The sequence below is a fragment of the Malaclemys terrapin genome, chromosome 23, assembly GCF_027887155.1.
Source record: "Malaclemys terrapin pileata isolate rMalTer1 chromosome 23, rMalTer1.hap1, whole genome shotgun sequence".
NCBI classification, from domain to species: domain Eukaryota; kingdom Metazoa; phylum Chordata; order Testudines; family Emydidae; genus Malaclemys; species Malaclemys terrapin.
Genome location: NC_071527.1, coordinates 14,024,479 through 14,044,383, shown reverse-complemented (window position 1 = coordinate 14,044,383; position 19,905 = coordinate 14,024,479). Strand labels below are relative to the sequence as shown.

Below are 19,905 nucleotides of genomic sequence, written 5' to 3'. Positions count from 1 at the left end.
CCTGCAGGGGGGCAGCAGGGCCTGTGTGGACGGAGGGGATCGTGCTTGTGCTGCCCGTGGCTGGTGGAACCAGGGAGCTGAGCCCGGCAGGCACCAGACATGGCTTCCAACATTAGGGCAGGTGGTGGCAAGGTACCTAACAGCTCTGGGGACTCCCCTCCTTTTCCCCCCAACACCCTCTGCCCTCCTACTCCAATGCCCCCCATCTTCCCTGCCATGGCCCGTGTGATGCTGGGTGGAGGGTGACCTTCCCCAGGGCTGGGTGCTGGCCCTGCCCACAGGCCCTGGCGCGCACTCACCGTACGTGTGGCTCTGACAGTGGTGGATGATACGTACGGCCTTGGCCATCATTCGCTGCAGGCAAGGCACAGGGTTACTCATGGGCCAGGGCGCATGGCCCGGCGCACACATGGTCAGGTAAAGCTCTTCCCCCTCCCACTCCTTTGGAAGCCAAGTGCCTGTGAGGGGCGTGGGGCACAGTTGCCCCGTCCAGCACATGCCCTCTACCAAGGGCCTGTCCCTCAGCCAGGCAACCCCAGCAAAGGGCCATGGGGAACAGGGGCAAAATGTGCAGAGCAACCACAATCCCATGGGCCCAGGGATGGGGCACCATGGCGGGGCATCGCCTCTGCTAGGCTGGGGCAGCCCTGCAGGACAGGCAGGTGGGGCCAGCCACACCCTGCTGGGGAGCTGCCGTGGGGCGGAGGAGCCCATGGGCTGGGAGTGGGTGAAGGAGGTGGCCCCTGCCAGCCCCTGCGCACAGACACTCTCAGCCCTGTTATCAGCCGAAGCCCCTCCTCCAGACAGGCCTGTCAGAGCACGAGGCCAGGAGCCAGAACACCTGGGTTCTCACTGCACCTCAGCTTCCTCCCTGGAAAAACGGGGCGCATGAGCTGCCTGCTGAGGGACCCCCAAACGCATTAGTGTCTGTGCAGCGCTTCACTTCGCCAGGCCCCGCAGCCGCCGGGGGGAGCGGGGCCGGCCTGGAGGGGTGACAGGTTCTGCCTGGCTCACCATCTTCTCAAAGTTGATGAGGTTCTCTGCCAGCGTGCGGTTGCCCTCGTGGATGAAGGTCATGTCTACAAGGGGAAGTCCCAAAGTCAGTGCCCAGCCCCCGCGACGCAGCCTCCTTCCACAGGCACCAGCTAACGCCTCAGACCATCAACAGAGATGGGGGTTCTCTGCGGCGGGGAGGCTGCTGGGATTGAACCTGTGCTTGGCCCATCCCACCAATGCTCCTCCGTCCGGCAAGGCAGGGCAGGGCTCCCGCAGGGCCTCCCCCACCGCCCACACCCCAGGGATGGTAATGGAGGTGTGGACTCAGAGCACCCCCAAGGAGCAGCCAAATCCAGTGTCCGCTGGAGGCTTGGCCCCATGGCCAACGAGATCACGAGCTTGTGGGGCTGGAGCCAACTGCATACGATTGAATTCCTCAGTCCCCCCACCCTGTGGCATGGAGCCCCAGTCCCCCTGACCTGTGAGATGGAGCCCTGGTCCCCCAGCCCCACAGGATGGAGCCCCGGTCCCCCTGACCTGTGAGATGGAGCCCTGGTCCCCCAGCCCCACAGGATGGAGCCCCGGTCCCGCGGGACGGGCTCTGTGTCACTGTGAGGCAGTGCAAAGCTGTCCCCTTCAGTAGCCATATTGCCCTGAGGAGTCTCTTGAGCTTCTCCAGGGCATGTGCCTGGACCCAGCAGCGCCCCACTGGGCTGCTAGTGCCCAGAGGAACTGGCCTCCCTGGGAAGAAGGGGACCTGGCGCTGGGGTGGGGTCCCTGCAAACCCACGGTGCGAGGGGGTCACTTCTGGAAACAGAGTTACTGCCCAGCCCCCGCAGGCTGAAATTCCCGAGCTGTTCCTGTACCTTTGAGAAGGAGGGGCACGAAGGGGATGATGGGCGGGGTCAGTTTGGCGATGGCCAGTCTGTAGACTCTGTGATTCCAGGACGGGTCCTGGAAGGAGAAAAGCATTTCAGAGCAGGACCCATTTCCGGGCCTCAGAGCGGTGCCTTCGCGAGGCCATGGCTGCAGGCTAGGCCCCCAGCAGGCCAGAGCTCAGCTCCCCCAGGCCAGTGCAGCCCCTCGCAGCCTGAGGGAGCGCCCCCACTGGAGGGTCACCTCACCACCGCTGGGGTGGAGCACAGCAGCTAGTTAGCTGTAGCTCTGGGCTGGAAGGGCAGGGAACCGCTGCAGCCAGTTGATGCTGCAGGGGACCTAGGGAGGCAGAAAGTCCTCACCCAGATGACGCTGGGGCCAGCACCCTGGCTCACACCCAGAGTACCTGGGATCACCCGTGACCAGGGGGCTTAGCACAGCTCCTCCTGCAGTGCTCCGACACCATGGAGCAAGGGCCTGAGATGGAGCCCTCTAGCACTGCACAGGGGCTGCATGCAGCACAGAAGGGGGGGTTCCCCTTCCTGCATCGCCTGCACCACTTCCTGCCCCCAAAGGACCCCTCCCCCCCAGGCACTGCCCCAGCCCAGCATGGCTTAGCTCCCACAGCTAGGTGGGCTGGGCTATGGGAACCTGCCTTGGGGGTCTCCGCCATCTACAAGAAACATGTGGGGAGGTGAAGGTGCTGGCAAAGGGAGCCAAACTTACCAGCATACGCTCCAGCGCTGAGTGCAGCTTCCTGGTTTTGTGCGGCAGCCTCTGTGGGTGAGACGGAGCAGGTGAGAGCTTCCCCCGAACCCCAGGTGGATCCTCCAGCCCCCTGCACCGGGACCCTCTCCTGCTCCTCACACAGAGCGCATTCTCAGCGCCTCTGCCGCGCTGGGGGCTGCATGGAGGCTGATCCCCCGACAGCCAGGCCCTGGGCACCCAGAACTGCCTGCATTCCCGTGGGAGTTCTGGGTGTGAAGAAGGCAGGCCCCAGCCCAGAAACTAGACACAAGGATTGTTTCAGCCAGTACAGAGCTGCAGCCACCTCTGGGGTGGAACACAGGGTATAGGGAAGGGAGTAAAGAAGGCGCCTGTATCTCAATGGGAGGGAGTTGCGCGGGGTGAGCAGCAATTGGATTTTGGCCAGGACCCTCACATTAACTGAGCCCGGGGCTCTGGTTCGGGCCCATCGCCCAGCAGGAGGTGACCTCTGCCTAGGCTGTTAGGAGCTGAGGGTCCCAGGGCCTGGGGGAAGTTTCCCAGGGCCTGGGGGAAGTTTCCCAGGCTGGATCTGACCTGGAGCATCAGGGTCTGTGCCTTGGTCTGTACCTCCCAGGTCTTGGCGAGGCGACTCACAGCCGTGTTGCTCAGACCAAACATCACCGCGAAGAAGGAATTCAGGTTCTTCTGCTCCTTGAGGCTGAAATGGAAGATACAGTAACTCGGGGGCTGAGGGCCAGCCCTCGGCCTGGATGACACAGCTAGCACAGCAAGGCCCAGCGCCAGGCTGAGTCCATGGAGAGGGCTGGCTTGGGTGCAGCGGGGACTCCTGGAGGACGAGTTCCCTGCCCACAAGTCACTCACTGTGCCGCCAGCTTAATGAACTTCCTGAGCAGCTGGGCGCGCCTGCCCGGCTCCGCACAGAGGCAGAGCTCGGTGGCGATCCAGTACTGCAGCTCGTTGAAGCGCCGCATGACGCGCTCCAGGTTCGCCGTGGTCGCGCTGGGAAACGTCTGCTGCCCAAAGATGTAGTAGATCAGCTCCACCTTCAAGACACAAGGGCCAGAGCTCAGGGCTGGGACTGGACCCGCATCTCCTGAGAGCCAGCCCAGCGCCTGGCCCACACCCTCTCTGCTCTGACCCCAGGCTTATTGCTCCAGACGCTGCCCATTACCTGGTGGACGCTGCTGAAGAGGTTCCAGTCATAATCCGTCAGCTGACTGGCCAAGTCCTTGGAGCTGATGAGGTCCAGGGTCTCTGAGGAGCCAACGGTGGGCCCCAGCTGCTCGGGATGAGGGGTCTGGATAGAGGAGGAGCGAGAATGTCACACGCCCCCGTCTCCTTAGCCCTGTGTGCTCTGCACGGCCTGCGGGTGAGCCAGGCAGCCCTGGGCCAGAGCCCTGCCCAGCTCAGCGGGGAGCTGGTAGATCTTAGGTGGCTGTGAACGCCCAGGCAGCCAGGCAGACCAGCCACAGAGGCCAGACCCCAAGCCATCTACACCACAGGTCAAGGTGCGGCTCCTGCCGCTGGGAGCAGACTGTGGCAGTCGGCCCTGCTGCCCAGGGCCTGTGTGCTGCAGTGCTGGACCTGGGCTCTCCACGCCCCGACACAACCAGTTCCCAGCTCTGAGTGTCTCTGATAATGGGCAGCAGCCCTCGGGTGGTGTGTGTGCTGGACCAGGGCTCGTGGGATGGAGTCTCCAGCCCTTGGCAAAGAGAGGGGCACAAGGCTTGCCTGGCCCCAGCCTAGAACCCTGCTCCCCCCGCCCAGCCCTCACCAGGGTGTGCAGCTCCTGGACATTCACAACAAAGAGTCTCTCGTTCAGGCCCAGGGATGTGTACACACCGATGGTGTCCATCTGCAGCCCCGCTTTATCTGTCAGAGAGAGAGAGCCTGTTGGAGAGCTACTCCCACAGTGGCCACCAGGCGGCGGTGTTTGCACGCACACCAGCCAGCAGGGACGGGCATGTTCCCGGAGGGAGCACAGCCAGCCTCGCTGCCCTGGGGCACAGGGGAGACATGGGGCAATCCAAGCGTGAGCAAGGGCTGCTAGCCCGGGACTTGGCGGAGCTCAAGGCTGGTCCCCAAGTGAATTCACAGGCCTGTGAGGAGGGCATGCCAACCCCCCACACCCGTAGAGCCGGCGGAGGGCCGCAGCAGGCTGTGCCATACGACAGTGCCCCAGGGACCGCACTGGCTGCAGCCTGGGGCACCCCACTCCCTCCAGCTCGAGAGGGGACCGGCTCAGGGTGTAGGATTGGGAGCTCTCGGCAGGACATGGATCAGCCATGCCCCCTGAGGCGCAGTGTGGGGCCTGGGCCAGGCTGCCACTAGAACACCGTCGCCCCCTCTGGGTCAGTATGGGCAGGGCGAGCCCCGAGGAAATCCTCGCAGCCTGGGGGGTAGCGGAGAGGGGCAGCTGCAGCATGGGGAGAGGGGCCAGGTGTCGCTGCTGCAGAAAAGGGGTTGGGCAGGTGAACAGGCCTCCAGATGCTTGGCAGACCCAGACACTGCCTAAAGTGAATGCATCCCACTCTCCCAGCCCCATTACTGCCCCCTCTTCACTCTACCTGCTTCAGGGACACCCTGGCGGGGCAAGGACATGCTGCCCTAGAGCAGCTGGCAGGGGGGGAGGCAACGGGAGGTGGGAGGACACACTGCCCCAGTGCAGCTGGTGGGGAGGAAGGGGGAGGAGGACATGCTGCCCCAGTGCAGCGGGTGGGGGAGGTTGGGGGAAGGACGTGCTTCCCCAGTGCAGCTGGAGGGGGGAGGGGAGGGGAGGACATGCTGCCCCAGTGCAGCTGGAAGTGGGACGTGAGGGGAGGACATGCTGCCCCAGTGCAGCTGGATGGGGGAGGGGAGGGGAGGACATGCTGCCCCAGTGCAGCTGGATGGGGGAGGGGAGGATGTGCTGCCCCAGTACAGCTGGAAGTGGGAGGGGAGGGGAGGGGAGGACATGCTGCCCCAGTGCAGCTGGAAGGGGGAGGGGAGGACATGCTGCCCCAGTGCAGCTGGCCAGGGAGGTGAGGGGAGGATGTGTTGACCCAGTGCAGCTGGAGGGGAAGTGGGGGGAGGACATGCTGCCCAAGTCAGTGGCATAGCCAGGTTGAGGGAACAGGGGGAGCAATAATAAAAAAAAAAGTGCCCACCCGCTGCAGGGCTTTTACTCACCCGGCGGTGCTCCGGGTGTCTTCGGGGCACTGAAGGACCCGCCGCCGAAATGCCGCCGAAGACCCGCGGAGCGACTGAAGGTCCCGCCGCCGAAGTGCCACTGAAGACCCAGAGTGCCGCTGGGTGAGTAAAATGAAAGCGCCGCAGCGGGTGGCGCCTTTTATTTTAATCGCTCCCCCGGGTGAGTAAAAAGGCGCCAAGAAATTGACAAGGTGCCACTTGTGCTCATTGGGGAAGCGCCGCTGCCCCGCTCCCCCCCTAGCTACGCTACTGGCCCCAGTACAGCTGGATGGGGGAGGACGTGCTGCCCCAGTGCAGCTGACGGGGAGAGGAGGGGGAGGACGTGCTGCCCCAGTGCAGTTGGTGCTAGGAGACGGGTGGAGGATGTATTGCCTGAATGCAGCTGGTGCGGGGGAGGGGGAAGGACATGCCGCCCCAGTGCAGCTGGAGGGGGGAGATAGGGGGAAGACGTGCAGCTGGCGGAGGAAGGGGGACAATGTGCTGCCCGAGTGCAGCTGGAGGGGAGGGGAGAGGACATGATGCCTGAATCATTCCCCTCTATTCGGCATTGGTGAGGCCTCATCTGGAGTACTGTGTCCAGTTTTGGGCCACACACTACAAGAAGGAGGTGGAAAAACTGGAAAGAGTCCAGCGGAGGGCAACAAAAATAACTAGGGGGCTGGAGCACATGATTTATGAGGCGAGGCTGAGGGAACTGGGATTGTTTAATCTGCAGAAGAGAAGAATGAGGGAGGATTTGATAGCTGCTTTCAACTACCTGAAAGGGGGTTCCAAAGAGGATCTAGACTGTTCTCAGTGGTACCTGATGACAGAACAAGGAGTAATGGTCTCAAGTTGCAGTGGGGGAGGTCTAGGTTGGATATTAGGAAAATCTTTTTCACTAGGAGGGTGGTGAAGCACTGGAATGGGTTACCTAGGGAAGTGGTAGAATCTGTGACGAACTGGGCCTGTTCTCACGGTGGTCTGTGAATGCTGACAGGGGAGTGTTCTGGGATAGTCTGCATTGCAGGATGGGATGTGCCCGAGGGCGCCCGAGGGCGCATACCTGAGTGTGTAACATGAGAACCCAGGAAGGGGTTGAAGGCGAGGCGACTCCTTAGCCCAGGAAACTGGACAAAGGCTGTGGGAGGGGTCGCTGAAAGCAGAGTGCTGGAAGCAGGCAGGGAGAGAGGGCTGGGGGGCATAGATGGCTCTGACCTCCCAAAGGGGGCTGGGCTTGAATGCCCGGGGACCCCAAGATGGACCTAACTGAGGGGGTCCCTGTTGTCTGTGCCTGCAAGACCTGTCTTGGACTGTATTCCTGTCATCCAAATAAACCTTCTGCTTTACTGGCTGGCTGAGAGTCATGGTGAATCGCAGGAAGCCGGGGGTGCAGGGCCCTGAGTCCCCCAATACTCCGTGACAACTGGTGGCAGCGGTGGGATCTACTGCACCCCGTGGACGGCGCTTCCTGCAGTAAGTGACTGGGGAGCAGTAAAACGAAGGGGGATTGACGGGGACCAGGCGTGCTGAAGAGTGAGAGAGAGACGGTTATTACCCCTGGGAGTGTGTGACCAGCGAGAAGGACTTTTGCAGTAACAGGGTCCCCCGGGGGGATCGCAGCGAGTGGTCCCAGGGGCGGAGGAGTCTGCAGCTCGACCCTGGCAGAGAGGCGGTGACCTCGAGAAGGGCTGGCACACTAGGGGGGCCCCCTGGGAACTGTGGGGAGCTGTGAGCACACAGGCCGGTGAGTGGCCAGCAGGAAAATGTATGCCAAGCGGCTTAAGAGCGACCTGGTGGAGCTGTGCAAGCAGAGGCGGCTGCGCATTGGGAGGCTCACCAAAGAACAGCTCATTGCCCAGCTGGAGGCGGAAGATCGCGCGAATGAACTGATCCCTGTGTCTCAGGAAAGCAGCCTGGCAAATGCAGCGCAGGCACCAGTGTCTGTCCCAGCTGGGAGTGGTCAGCCGGCTGCTGAGGGCTTCCCGAGACCCCTCCTTCCTATGCCTAGGGGAAGGGTGGGGAGGAGCCCAGCAAATACCAAAGGCGCCGTGAACCCCCTGGCCAGCAGAGGATCCTCCCGGCGACGTTCGGCATCCGGGGAGCGGAATTGGCTGGAATGGGAGAAAGAGCTAAAACTGAGAGAGCTGGAGGATCGTGAACAACAGAGACAGCATGAAGAGAGACAGCGTCAGCATGAACGGGAGGAGAAAGAGAGACAGCATCAGCGTGAACGGGAGGAGAAAGAGAGACAGCATCAGCGTGAAGAGAGACAGCGTCAGCATGAACGGGAGGAGAAAGAGAGACAGCATCAACGTGAACGGGAGGAGAATGAGAGACAGCGTCAGCATGAAGAGAGACAGAGACAGGAGAATGAGAGACAGCGTCAGCATGACCTGGAACTGGCGAGATTGAAGGGCAGCGAACCCCCGGCTGCGGTGAGTGAGGGTGGACCCAGGACTGCACGGAGCTTTGATAAGTGCATCATGGCCCCATACAAGGAGGGGGAGGACATGGATGACTTCCTGGAGGCCTTTGAGACGGCCTGCGAGCTGCACCGTGTGGACCCCGCGGACAGACTCCGGGTCCTTACCCCCTTACTGGACCCCAAATCCGTGGCATTGTACCGCCAACTGGGAGAGGCAGAGAAAGGGGACTACGAACTATTCAAAAGGGCCCTGCTACAAGAGTTTGGGCTGACTCCTGAGATGTACCGGGAAAGGTTCCGGAGTCAAGATAAAACCCCTGAGATCTCATATCTGCAACTAGCCGTCCGCATGGAAAGATACGCCAGCAAGTGGGCTGGTGGGGCCCAGACGAAGGAGGACCTGATTAAACTGCTGGTACTGGAGCAACTGTATGAGCGGTGCCCATCCGACCTGAGGCTGTGGTTGGTGGACAGAAAGCCAGAGAACCCGCGACAGGCAGGCCGGCTGGCCAATGAGTTCGTAAAGAGCCGGTCAGGAGATAAAAGGGAGGAGTCCCAAAGGAGCAATCCCACCACAACGCAGAGAGAGAGTCACCATGGGACCTCCCCGTGGGAAAATACAGAAAAACCCCATCAGAGGGGAACATCCGGCATCAGGACCATCCGACCCACTCAAGGGGACCCACGGGACATGGGCTGCTACCACTGTGGCCAAAAGGGCCACATACGGGCCCAGTGCCCCAGGCTCAGGGACAGACTGAGCAGGCCGAACCCACAGAGGGTTGACTGGGTAGAGACCCAGCCCGGCGAGAGGCAGCATTCCCAGGGAAGGGGGGCTGGCAGAGTACCACCTGCTAAGGAGGGAGGAGAGCCCCAGGCTAGCTTCTCTGGGGGGCCAGATGCTCCGGATTCAAAGTTCTCCGTTTACAGGGTTGGCGCGGGGCTGTCCCTGCGGAGCGAGTGCCTTGTTCCCCTGGAGGTGGAGGGGAAGAAAGTTTATGGTTACTGGGACACGGGCGCAGAGGTGACACTGGCCCGGCCCGAGGTGGTGGCCCCAGATCGGGTGGTGCCCAACACCTTCCTGACCCTGACCGGGGTGGGCGGGACCCCATTCAAGGTTCCCGTAGCGAGGGTACACCTGAAATGGGGGGCCAAGGAGGGCCCCAAGGACGTGGGAGTGCACCACCATTTGCCCACCGAGGTGTTGATGGGGGGGGACCTAGAGGACTGGCCAAGCAGCCCCCAGACCGCCTTAGTTGTGACCCGCGGTCAGAGCCGGCAAGGGGCACTGCCCCCTGGCCTTGGGGGGGGTGCTTTGCCTGAGGCGCGGGACCCTAAGCTGGTGGGGAGGGAACGCCCAGGGACGCGGCTCAGGAAGGCTGCAGCTTCGGACCCAGCGGACGAGAAAGAGCAGGTGGCCATCCCTGTCCCAGCTGCTGAGTTCCAGGCCGAGTTACAGAGAGATCCCTCCTTGCGGAAGATAAGGAACCTAGCCGACCTCAATGCGGTACAGACCATGGGACGAGGTGGCCGGAAAAGGTTCCTGTGGGAGAAGGGGTTCCTGTACCGAGAATGGGCTCCCCCAGGGAAAATGGAGTCAGGGGGGATCAGGAGGCAGCTGGTGGTACCCCAAAAGTATCGCCGCCAGCTGCTGTGCCGGGCCCATGACATTCCCCTCGCAGGGCACCAGGGAACCTGGCGTACCCAGCAGAGGCTGCTACGGAGCTTTTACTGGCCTGGGGTCTTTGTTACTGTCCGACAGTACTGCGGATCCTGTGACCCCTGTCAGAGGGGGAGGAAGGCCTGGGACAAGGGGAAAACAGCTTTAGGACCCTTGCCCAGCATAGAGGAGCCTTTTCGGAGGGTGGCCAAGGTAAAAAGGGCGGCTCTAAACCAAGAGAGCCCAAAGCACAGACCTCCAGACTGGAGCGCTGGGAGAAGATCACAGCCCAGTTGGAACCCCAGAGGTATGGGGGTGGGAAAAGGGCGCAGGCCGCATAAACCTTCCCACATGCGAACTGCGAGTGCCATCAAGCACCCCCGACCTAAGGGGGGGCGTGAAACTGGAGGGGCCTGGTGTAATTCTCACCAAGGAAAGGGAGGGATGCGGGGGCATCCATGGGAACGGGGGTAGGTTCGAACTTCCCCGGGTCACTGGCTAAAGTGACCCTGCTCAGTTCGGTCTCGAAGGGGGGAGAGATGTGACGAACTGGGCCTGTTCTCACGGTGGTCTGTGAATGCTGACAGGGGAGTGTTCTGGGATAGTCTGCATTGCAGGATGGGATGTGCCCGAGGGCGCATACCTGAGTGTGTAACATGAGAACCCAGGAAGGGGTTGAAGGCGAGGCGACTCCTTAGCCCAGGAAACTGGACAAAGGCTGTGGGAGGGGTCGCTGAAAGCAGAGTGCTGGAAGCAGGCAGGGAGAGAGGGCTGGGGGGCATAGATGGCTCTGACCTCCCAAAGGGGGCTGGGCTTGAATGCCCGGGGACCCCAAGATGGACCTAACTGAGGGGGTCCCTGTTGTCTGTGCCTGCAAGACCTGTCTTGGACTGTATTCCTGTCATCCAAATAAACCTTCTGCTTTACTGGCTGGCTGAGAGTCATGGTGAATCGCAGGAAGCCGGGGGTGCAGGGCCCTGAGTCCCCCAATACTCCGTGACAGGGAGGTCTAGGTTGGATATTAGGAAAATCTTTTTCACTAGGAGGGTGGTGAAGCACTGGAATGGGTTACCTAGGGAAGTGGTAGAATCTCCTTCCTTAGAGGGTTTTAAGATCAGACTTGACAAAGCCCTGGCTGGGATGATTTAGTTGGGGATTGGTCCTTCTTTGAGCAGGGGGCTGGACTAGATGACCTCCTGAGGTCCCTTCCAACCCTGAGATTCTATGATTCTATGATGTGCTGCCCCAGTGCAGTTGGTGGGAGGAGGCGGGGGGAGGACGTGCTGCCCCAATGCAGCTGGCAGGGGGACGTGGGGAGAGGATGTGCTGCCCGAATGCAGCTGGTGGGGGAGAGGTGAAGGGAGGACGTGCTGCCCCACTGCAGCTGGTGGGGGAGGGGGACGATGTGCTACCCCAGTGCAGCTGATGGGGGAGGTGAGACGGGGACATGCTGCCCCAGTGCAGCTGACAGGGGGAGGGGGGAGAACGTGCTGCCCCAGTGCAGCTGGCAGGGGAGGTCAGGGGAGGACGTGCTGCCCCAGTGCAGCTGGCAGGGGAGGTCGGGGGAGGACGTGCTGCCCCAGTGCAGCTGGTGGAGGGAGGGGGGAGAACGCACTTCCCAGCTCCCGCCAGCACCACGCCACTCACTCACCCCCTGCTGAGTTGACCTTGACCAGCATGCGCTCGCCGTGCCCGCCCTCTTGGCGGGTGAGGGACTGGAGCACGTCACGCACGGAGGCGTTCACTGGCAGCACCACGGTGAGGCAGGAGTGGTCAGCTCTGTAGACTTCGTAGGGCACTGGGGAAGGCAGGGGACACGTTAGTGAGACCCCCCTGGCCAGGACCCAGCCAGCCGAGGGCAGAGGTGACCTAGGATCCCCGGGCAGGGAGCCCCATTTGGGGGCAGGTTTGAGCTGTGAACTCCGTGGGAGGCAGACTGGGGCCCCAGGGCACAAGCCCTGACTGCAAGTCCCTATGGGCTCTGAGCAGGGCCCTGCCTCTCGGGTATGGGGACCACCATGTCGGGGAGTCTGCACCCCACACGCCTCCCAGGGTGACTGTGTCTAAGGGGAGGTGTGACACTCTTTACCCCAAAGCAACACCCTGGCACCCCCATATCTACCATGGTGATATAATTATGATGCGTTTTGTAAAAAGTCTGCCTTGCGAGGTACTATTTTAAAAGTCTTGATCGGTTAAGCATTACTCTCCTGTTGGATTGTATGTGGTATCATTGTATGCGAAGTTATGATGTTTTGCTATGTGTGTGTTACTGAAATATGTAGTGAGTTTGGGAACACCCACAAGCAGCCTTTCAGGTACAACAATGGAGAAGCCAGACAGTGTTGATGGCTCAGCAAGGGGAATCCACTAGGGTTGCCTGGCGTCCGGTTTTCGGGTGTGTGTGTCACTTGCGGGGAATTCTCTTCCCTCCCCCCCCATTCCAGAGAACAGGAAAAACTTTTGTCCTCCCCGAGCCACGTGTCCAGGATTCGTGGCAGACAGAGCAGCCTCTGAGGCCTGGGAAATGCCAGGGCACCGCTGGTGCAGCTGCTATTTAAGGGGCCACCTGACATCAGCACCTCCTGGAGCCCCCACAAACCGCCCCAGCGAGAGCCACCCAGAGCCTGCACCCTGACCCCCCCTTCCACGCCCCAGCCCCCTGCCCCAGCTCAGAGCCCCCTCACACACCCAAACTCCCTCCCAGAGCCTGCACCCCGCATCCCCTCCCGCACCTGAACTCCTTCCCAGAGTCCGCACCTCCCTCCCACACTCCGAACCGCTTGGCCCCAACCTGGAGCATCTTCCTGCACCCTGAACCCCTCATCCCCGGCCCCATCCCAGAGCCTGTACCCCCACCCAGAACGCCCAGACCCCACATCCCAACCTTCTGCCCCAGGCTGGTGAAAGTAGGTGAGGGTGGGGGAGACCGAGCGACGGAGATGGGGGGGCGGGGCCGGGGGAAAGGGGACACTAGGGAAGGGTGTTCAGTTTTCTGAAATTAGAAAGTTGGCAACCCTAGAATCCACATTACCATTATCAGTATACAATGAAGCCTTCTCAAAGGGGGCAGGTAAACAATGGACACTTTTTGACTCACATCATAGCAAAAGATCTTTCCAGCAAGCTGGAGGAACCTATAAATGGGGGAAGTGACGTCACATCACTTGTCCTCACTCCCCCCACAACTCAACACCTGGAAACAGGTCTGAAGAAAAAGACTGAACTGAGGAGATAGTTCCAGGCTGAAGGGATTTCTTGCCCGTGTATGGAAGACCTGTGACCTGCTTGTATTGTCTGTCAGGGTGAAACACTGCTTGATTCAACTCCTGTCTAGTTAATAGAACTCAGATTGCAAATTTGTTTTATTTCTTAGGTAACTAGCTTTGGTCTGTACGCTTACTACTTATAATCACTTAAAATCCATCTGTAGTTAATAAATTGTTTTATATTTTTTACCTAAAACAGTGTGTTGTTTGAAGTGTAAAGGGAAATCTGTTCAGGACCAAGGACTGGTGCACATCCTCTCCACATTGAGGGAGGGACAGACTGGGTAATACACTTACGCTGGTCGGGCTTCTGAGCAGGCAAGACGGTACAGTTCTGGGGTTCTAGGCTGGGGAGCTGGGGGGAATTTGCCAGAGCCTCTCTATTGTTGGTTCATGGGTGGCCTATGAAAGCATTCATGTAACTGCAGCTGGGTGTGTCCCTGCCTGTGAATGTTTGTGTGAGTGCAGGACCTGGAGGGGTTTGCAGCTTGTCACATAATCACAGTGTGAGACGGAGCCCAGGTTGGCAAGACAGAGGGCTCAGCAGTACCCTAGTTCTGGTTTCACCCTTGAGAATGCATCACAGAAGCGCTACACCCCACATACCTACAAGGTGACTGTGTCTAAGGGGAGGGGCTACACCTCACACACCTACAGGGGAGATGTTGCCTCTGCGGATGCCTAAGAAATCACAGGAGTTTGCCTGTAGCTCTAGGACCCTAGGTGTGTGTGTGCATCTGTGACAGGGCAGAAGCAGTGTGTGTGTGTGTGTGTGTGTGTATGCGTGCGTGCGTGGGGCGGGCAGAAGCAGTCTACATGTGTGTGTGTGTGAGGGGGTGAAAGCACTGTGTGTGTGTGTGTGTGTGTGTGAGAGCATGAGAGAGGGAAGGAGTGAAAGCAGTGTGTGTGGGTGTGTGCATGTGTGTGAAGGGCGGAAGCAGTCTGTGTGTGGTGTGTGTGTGTGTGTGTGAGGCAGCGGAAGCAATATTGTGTGACAGAGTCTTGTGTGGTGAGGGGGCGGAAGCAGTCTGCGTGTGAGAGAGAGAGATGGGGGTAGAAGCTGTGTGTGTGTGTGTGAAGGAGAAGAAGCAGTCTCTGGGGTGTGTGTGTGTGTGTGTGTGTGTGTGTGTGCGTGTGTGTGTGTGAAGGGTGGAAGCAGTCAGTGTGTGTGAGGTGGCGGAAGCAATGTGTGGTGTGTGTGAGAGAGAGAGAGGGTGCAGAAGCAGTCTTGTGTGTGTGGTATGTGTGTGAGGGGGCAGAAACAGTGTGTGTCTGTGTGTCTGTGTGTCTGTGTGTGCGCGAGAGAGAGAAGGAGTCTGTGTGTGATGTGTGTGTGTGAGGGGTGAAAGCAGTGTGTGTGGGGGGGGGAAGATGCAGTCTTGTGTGTGAGGGGGCAGAAGCAGTGTGTGTTGTGTGTGTGAGAAGCGGTGGAAGCAATGTGTGTGTGTGTGTGTGAGAAAGAGAGGGGGGGCAGAAGCAGTCTGTGTGCATGGGTTGTGTGTGAGGGGGCAGAAGCAGTCTTGTGTATGGTGTGGTGAGGAGGCGGAAGAAGTCTGTGTGTGTTTTGTGTGTGTGTGAGAGGGGGCAGAAGCAGTCTCTGTGTGTTGTGTGTGTGAGAGAGAGAGGGTGCAGAAGCAGGTTGTGTGTGTGGGTGTGAGGGGGCGGAATCAGTGTGTGTGTGTGTGTGTGTGTGTGTGTGTGTGTGTGTGTGAGAGAGAGAGAGAGTGTGAAGGGTGGAAGCAATGTGTGTGTGTGTGTGTGTGTGTGAAGCAATGGAAGCAGCCTTTGTGTGTGTGTGTGTGTGTGTGAGTGTGTGTGTGAAGCGGTGGAAGCAGTCTGCGCGCATGAGTCTGGTGTGTATGTGTGGGGGTGAGGGGGCGGAAGCAGTCTGTGCGTGTATGTGTGGGGGTGAGGGGGCGGAAGCAGTCTGTGTGTGTATGTGTGTGTGTGTGTGTGTGTGTGTGTGCGTGTGAAGCGGTGGAGGCAGTCTGTGTGTGTATGTATCTGTGTGGGTGGGTGAGGGGGAGGGGGAGGAAGCAGTCTGCGAGCGTATGAGTCTGTGTGTGGGGGGGGGTAAGGGGGCGGAAGCAGTCTGTGTGTGTATGTGTGTGTGTGTGTGTGTGTGGGTGAGGGGGCAGAAGTAATCTGTGTGTGTATGTGTGTGGGTGAGGGGGCAGAAGCAGTCTGTGTGTGTATGTGTGTGTGTGTGTGTGTGTGTGTGGGTGAGGGGGCAGAAGTAGTCTGTGTGTGTGTGCGTGTGAAGCGGTGGAAGCAGTCTGTGTGTGTATGTATGTGGGTGGGTGGGTGGGTGAGGGGGCGGAAGCAGTCTGTGTGTGTGGGGGGGGGTGAGGGGGCGGAAGCAGTCTGCGCGCGTGTGAGTCTAGTGTGTATGTGTGTGGGTGAGGGGGCGGAAGCAGTCTGTGTGTGTGTGTGTGTGTGTGTGTGTGAAGCGGTGGAAGCAGTCTGTGTGTGTGTGTGTGTGTGTGTGTGTGTGTGTGTGTGTGTGAAGCGGTGGAAGCAGTCTGTGTGTGTGTGTGTGTGTGGGTGGGTGGGTGAGGGGGCGGAAGCAGTCTGCGCGCGTGTGAGTCTGTGTGTGTGTGTGTGTGTGTGTGGCTGGGTGAGGGGGCGGAAGCAGTCTGTGTGTGTGTGTGTGTGTGTGAAGCGGTGGAAGCAGTCTGTGTGTGTGTGTGTGTGTGTGTGTGTGTGTGTGTGTGTGTGTGTGTGAAGCGGTGGAAGCAGTCTGTGTGTGTGTGTGTGTGTGTGTGTGTGGGTGAGGGGGCGGAAGCAGTCTGCGCGCGTGTGAGTCTGTGTGTGTGTGTGTGTGTGTGTGGGTGGGTGGGTGGGTGAGGGGGCGGAAGCAGTCTGTGTGTGTGTGTGTGTGTGTGTGTGTGTGTGTGTGTGTGTGAAGCGGTGGAAGCAGTCTGTGTGTGTGTGTGTGTGTGTGTGGGTGGGTGAGGGGGCGGAAGCAGTCTGCGCGCATGTGAGTCTGTGTGTGTGTGGGGGGGTGAGGGGGCGGAAGCAGTCTGTGCGTGTGTGCGTGTGAAGCGGTGGAAGCAGTCTGTGTGTGTATGTATGTGGGTGGGTGGGTGGGTGAGGGGGCGGAAGCAGTCTGTGTGTGGGGGGGTGGAAGCAGTCTGTGGGGGGGGGTGAGGGGGCGGAAGCAGTCTGTGTGTGTGACGGGCGGACGCAGAGCTGTACCTTTGTCCTGGGCTCCGATGGCACAGCTGTTATTCAGTGTGGCATCCTCCAGGCTGGCGATCCAGTTCACCGTGCTCCGAACCTGGGATGGGGGAATGAAGAAGCTGGGATGGAACTAGGGGGCTGAAGGGCACACACTGCCATCTGCCATGCTCACAGCCCAAGGGCACAGCACTTCCACGGAGACCCACAGGGCAGCTCAGGTGAGCCAAGCCCTCAAAGTCCCACACAATCGCCCTCAGCCTGTGTCAGGGCCACTCCCCTTCGGGGCGTTTCCTTGGCTCCCTGCCCACCCATCATGCCCCTCGGAAGGCGCAGCAGGTGCCCCGCGGTGGTGCTGGGCTGTCAGTACCTTGGACTGTGGAGATGCGCTTCCGCCACCGTTCTCCAGTCTGCAAAGAGGAGAAACACACACGGGTGAGAGCCCTAGAGCCGGCCCCTCCCGGGTGTGAATCAGCTCCCTGCAGTCACAGCACCCGGGGAGGCACCACGTCGCCCAGAGCAGAGCCGGCGGCCGCGAGTTCACTTGGGGAGTTCAGCTCGGGGCTCCTCCACCAGAGCACTGAGCCCCAGAGCTTCCTGTGTGTTTAAACCCCTCCTTCTCAGTGGGGAGCCCAGACACTTGGATGGGGAGAGGGTCCGAATGATACTGACTAGTTCCCTCCTCCACAGAGCATGTCCTCGCAGCATGTCCAAGAGCCCTTAGCCTCCCAAGTCCATTCCCTGAGGCACAGAGAGGCCTGGCCCAGCCACGCGAGTTAGCAGCAGGGCTGGGGTAGAAGGCAGACCTCTTGACTCTCTAACCCCACACACCTGCGCATCCATCCTGGGACTAGGACCCAGGAGTCCGGCGCTCCAGTCACTGCCGCACGGGTTACACCGCAGCCTCTCCAGGACTCAGGCCCGCGTGAGGCACAGGCATGGCTCCGTCTAGGCACGGACGGGGCCTCAGGGGTTCGGATGTAAGGAGGTGGGGCGGGGTGGGGACTCACGTTCTGTTCCTTCGACGATCCTGTGTCTGGTCCCGGAGCAGGTTGCACAGGTGAGGATCCCGGCTCACGAAGTCCGAGAGGTTCTGCAGGACAAAGGCTCTGGCTGGTCAGTACCAAGGCAGCACCGTGATTCTAGAGCATGTGCTGGGACACCTGAGGTCACCCTACGCAGGGGCCTGGAAATCTCTCCCGGGGGGGTGGGCTCCATGGGAAGCAATGCCCCCACATGACACCCCTGGCAATGCCAGTATGACCTGTGGCAGATTGAGTGTCTGGGTCCCTGGGGCTATAATGATGGACTCCTGCTATGCAGGGGGCAGTAGCCGGGGGCAGTTTGTCTTTCCTAGGGTAGCGCTCCTGGTGCTGGATTATGGAATCACGTCCTTATGGGCTGCATCCCCACTGGCAAGGGGCGTGCAAGGAACGGTGGCCAGGGGTGGCAGGGGACAGAGCTCAGCGGCTCTGAGGCCAGGACCAGCCTCGTTATTCCCTTGGATGTCAGCCCCCTTGAGCCTGCTGCTCGCCACACTCCCCTACCCATGTGCTGCTTAGCGCCTCCCCTGCCCTCTTCCCCGCAGTACCTGCAGCAGGGTTATGGCACAGTGCTCGGCCTGCAGGAGAGGCCCGTAGAGCAGCACCCACTGGCTGACCAGCCTCACGATCTTCTGCCGCTTGCTGAGGGAGTAGACAGCCTTCTCCTGCTCCGTGCCCTCAGAGGGCTCCGCATGGAAAGTGGGGGCCAGTCAAGGAAGCCTCTAGGTCAGTGTGTGCTGGGAGCAGTAATGGGGTCAGGCAGCAAGTCTGCAGGGCATGCCCAGGGGCAGTCGACCCCACTGCAGAGAGGGGCGAGCCTTGCAGTGTGCACCCGGAGAACAGCAGAACCAATCAGCCCCACAGCACCGGCATGTGGGGAGCGTGCACAGCAGGAGGCGATCGGACCCACGGCATGGGCAGTGAGGGGGACCAGGACGCCCACATTGCTGGCTTTAACAGCACTGCCCTTTTGCTGACAGTCACCCCATTCCACATCCCAGACCCCGCCACGTGCAAGCAGCTCTGTCTAGTCCGAAGCTCAGCGGCTGGGAGGCCTTTGCTCTCTGCATACAGCCCCTGTGCAGACTGGCCCCAGGCAGCAGGTGCTTTGAGCCAGAGGGACGCGGACTATGGCCACACTAGAGAGCTCAGAGCCGCTGTAAGCGGCTCTATGCAGATGGGAGAGATTTCTCCCGTCGACTTCATTACTCCACCCCGAGTGGCGGCAGCGACGCCCCACCGACGCAGCCTGTCCACACCAGCGCCTAGGTCGGTGTAACTTACGTCGCTCAAGGGGGTGGTTTATTCACAGCCCTTGGCAGTGCAGACATAGCCTTAGACTGAGACCAGCAAAATGAGCCAGGATCTGGGTCTCCCTGAGTGAGTGTGGAGGGGGTGGCACCCCCAGGCCAGTGGGCCCTGAGAATGGGCCTGTCTCTTCAGACAACGGAGCCCAAGCACAGAACACACAGGCTACAGAGCTACAGACCCCCCCCAGTGGTTCTCTGGCGGGCTCCTCACAGATTCTCTCTGTTTCTCTGTCTTTTGTGGTCAGAAGGAAACCCCCATGACCCACCCCCTCCCCGGCTGCCCCACGAGGGGTGGGTCCTTGCAGCCCTAAAAGGATATTGGTGCAGCAGGGCTCTGCAGAACTGGGTGGTTGGCATGAACACATTGTAGGTCAGCAGGAAATCCCCAACCAAGGTATCTGAAAAACACCAGCCCAGCACGCGTTAAAGGGTCCTCACCCCAGGCAGGACCCACTGGTTCTGGGCCCAGCAGCGATCCCCAGGCAGGGGGCTCTGAGCCCAGCAGACTCCCACCATCCCCTCAACCATCCCAGTCCCCTGCCCCCAAACCACCTCAGCCCCCTGTACTCCCAGTCCCCCAACCATCCCAGCTCCCTCAAACCATCCCAGCCCCCAGGTCCTACAAGCCCACAACCATCCCAGCCCCCTGAGCTCCCACCATCCCCCCAACCATCCCACCCCCCTGCATTGTCTTCAGAGCTGGATGGCTAGAGAGCATCTCCGGCTGCCCAGCTCTGAAGGCAGCGCCATCGCCAGCAGAAGCACAGAAGTGAGGGTGCCTGGTATGGTATCGCCACCTTACTTCTGTGCTGCTGTTGATGGTGGGCTCCCTGGAGAAACCATGGACCCATCCTTACTTCTGCGCTATCTTCAGAGCTGTGTGCCTAGCCAGCAGCTGCCCAGATCTGAAGGCAGCGCAGAAGTAAGGATGGGTCGGGATCCCCCGTTTGAGAAATGGTACGTGTGTATCCATGCACCTGTCCGTGCACGCATGTATCTCTGCGCACAGGCATGTCTGTGCCTGTGTATCTGGGAACGCGTGTATCTGTGTGTGTCCGTGCACCCGTATCCGTGGGAGCGTGAATCCGGGGGCGCATGTCTGGGCATGTGGCGAGCCCAGCCAACCCGCACATACCCAGGGGGTCTGAGAACGTCGCGTCCAGCCTCATGGCTTCCAACAAATGCTCCAGAATCTTGTCAGGGGTCCCAGCCATCACCGAGTACCTGGAGGACAGAGCACACCCAG

At 60.4% G+C, this 19,905-nt stretch overlaps 1 protein-coding gene across 1 annotated transcript in view; it reads right to left on the bottom strand.

The window, feature by feature from the left end:
• The window catches only part of RAPGEF3 (Rap guanine nucleotide exchange factor 3), a 76,303-nt gene that overhangs the window by 4,340 nt on the left and 52,058 nt on the right, over window positions 1-19,905 (bottom strand). Inside the window, 15 exon segments of the mRNA XM_054012953.1 lie at window positions 300-354; window positions 1,015-1,079; window positions 1,863-1,950; window positions 2,599-2,649; window positions 3,208-3,298; window positions 3,463-3,644; window positions 3,773-3,898; window positions 4,376-4,473; window positions 11,509-11,655; window positions 16,325-16,406; window positions 16,677-16,716; window positions 17,317-17,399; window positions 17,898-18,048; window positions 18,979-19,057; window positions 19,795-19,883. Coding sequence (XP_053868928.1) covers window positions 300-354; window positions 1,015-1,079; window positions 1,863-1,950; window positions 2,599-2,649; window positions 3,208-3,298; window positions 3,463-3,644; window positions 3,773-3,898; window positions 4,376-4,473; window positions 11,509-11,655; window positions 16,325-16,406; window positions 16,677-16,716; window positions 17,317-17,399; window positions 17,898-18,048; window positions 18,979-19,057; window positions 19,795-19,883 — 1,427 coding nt within the window.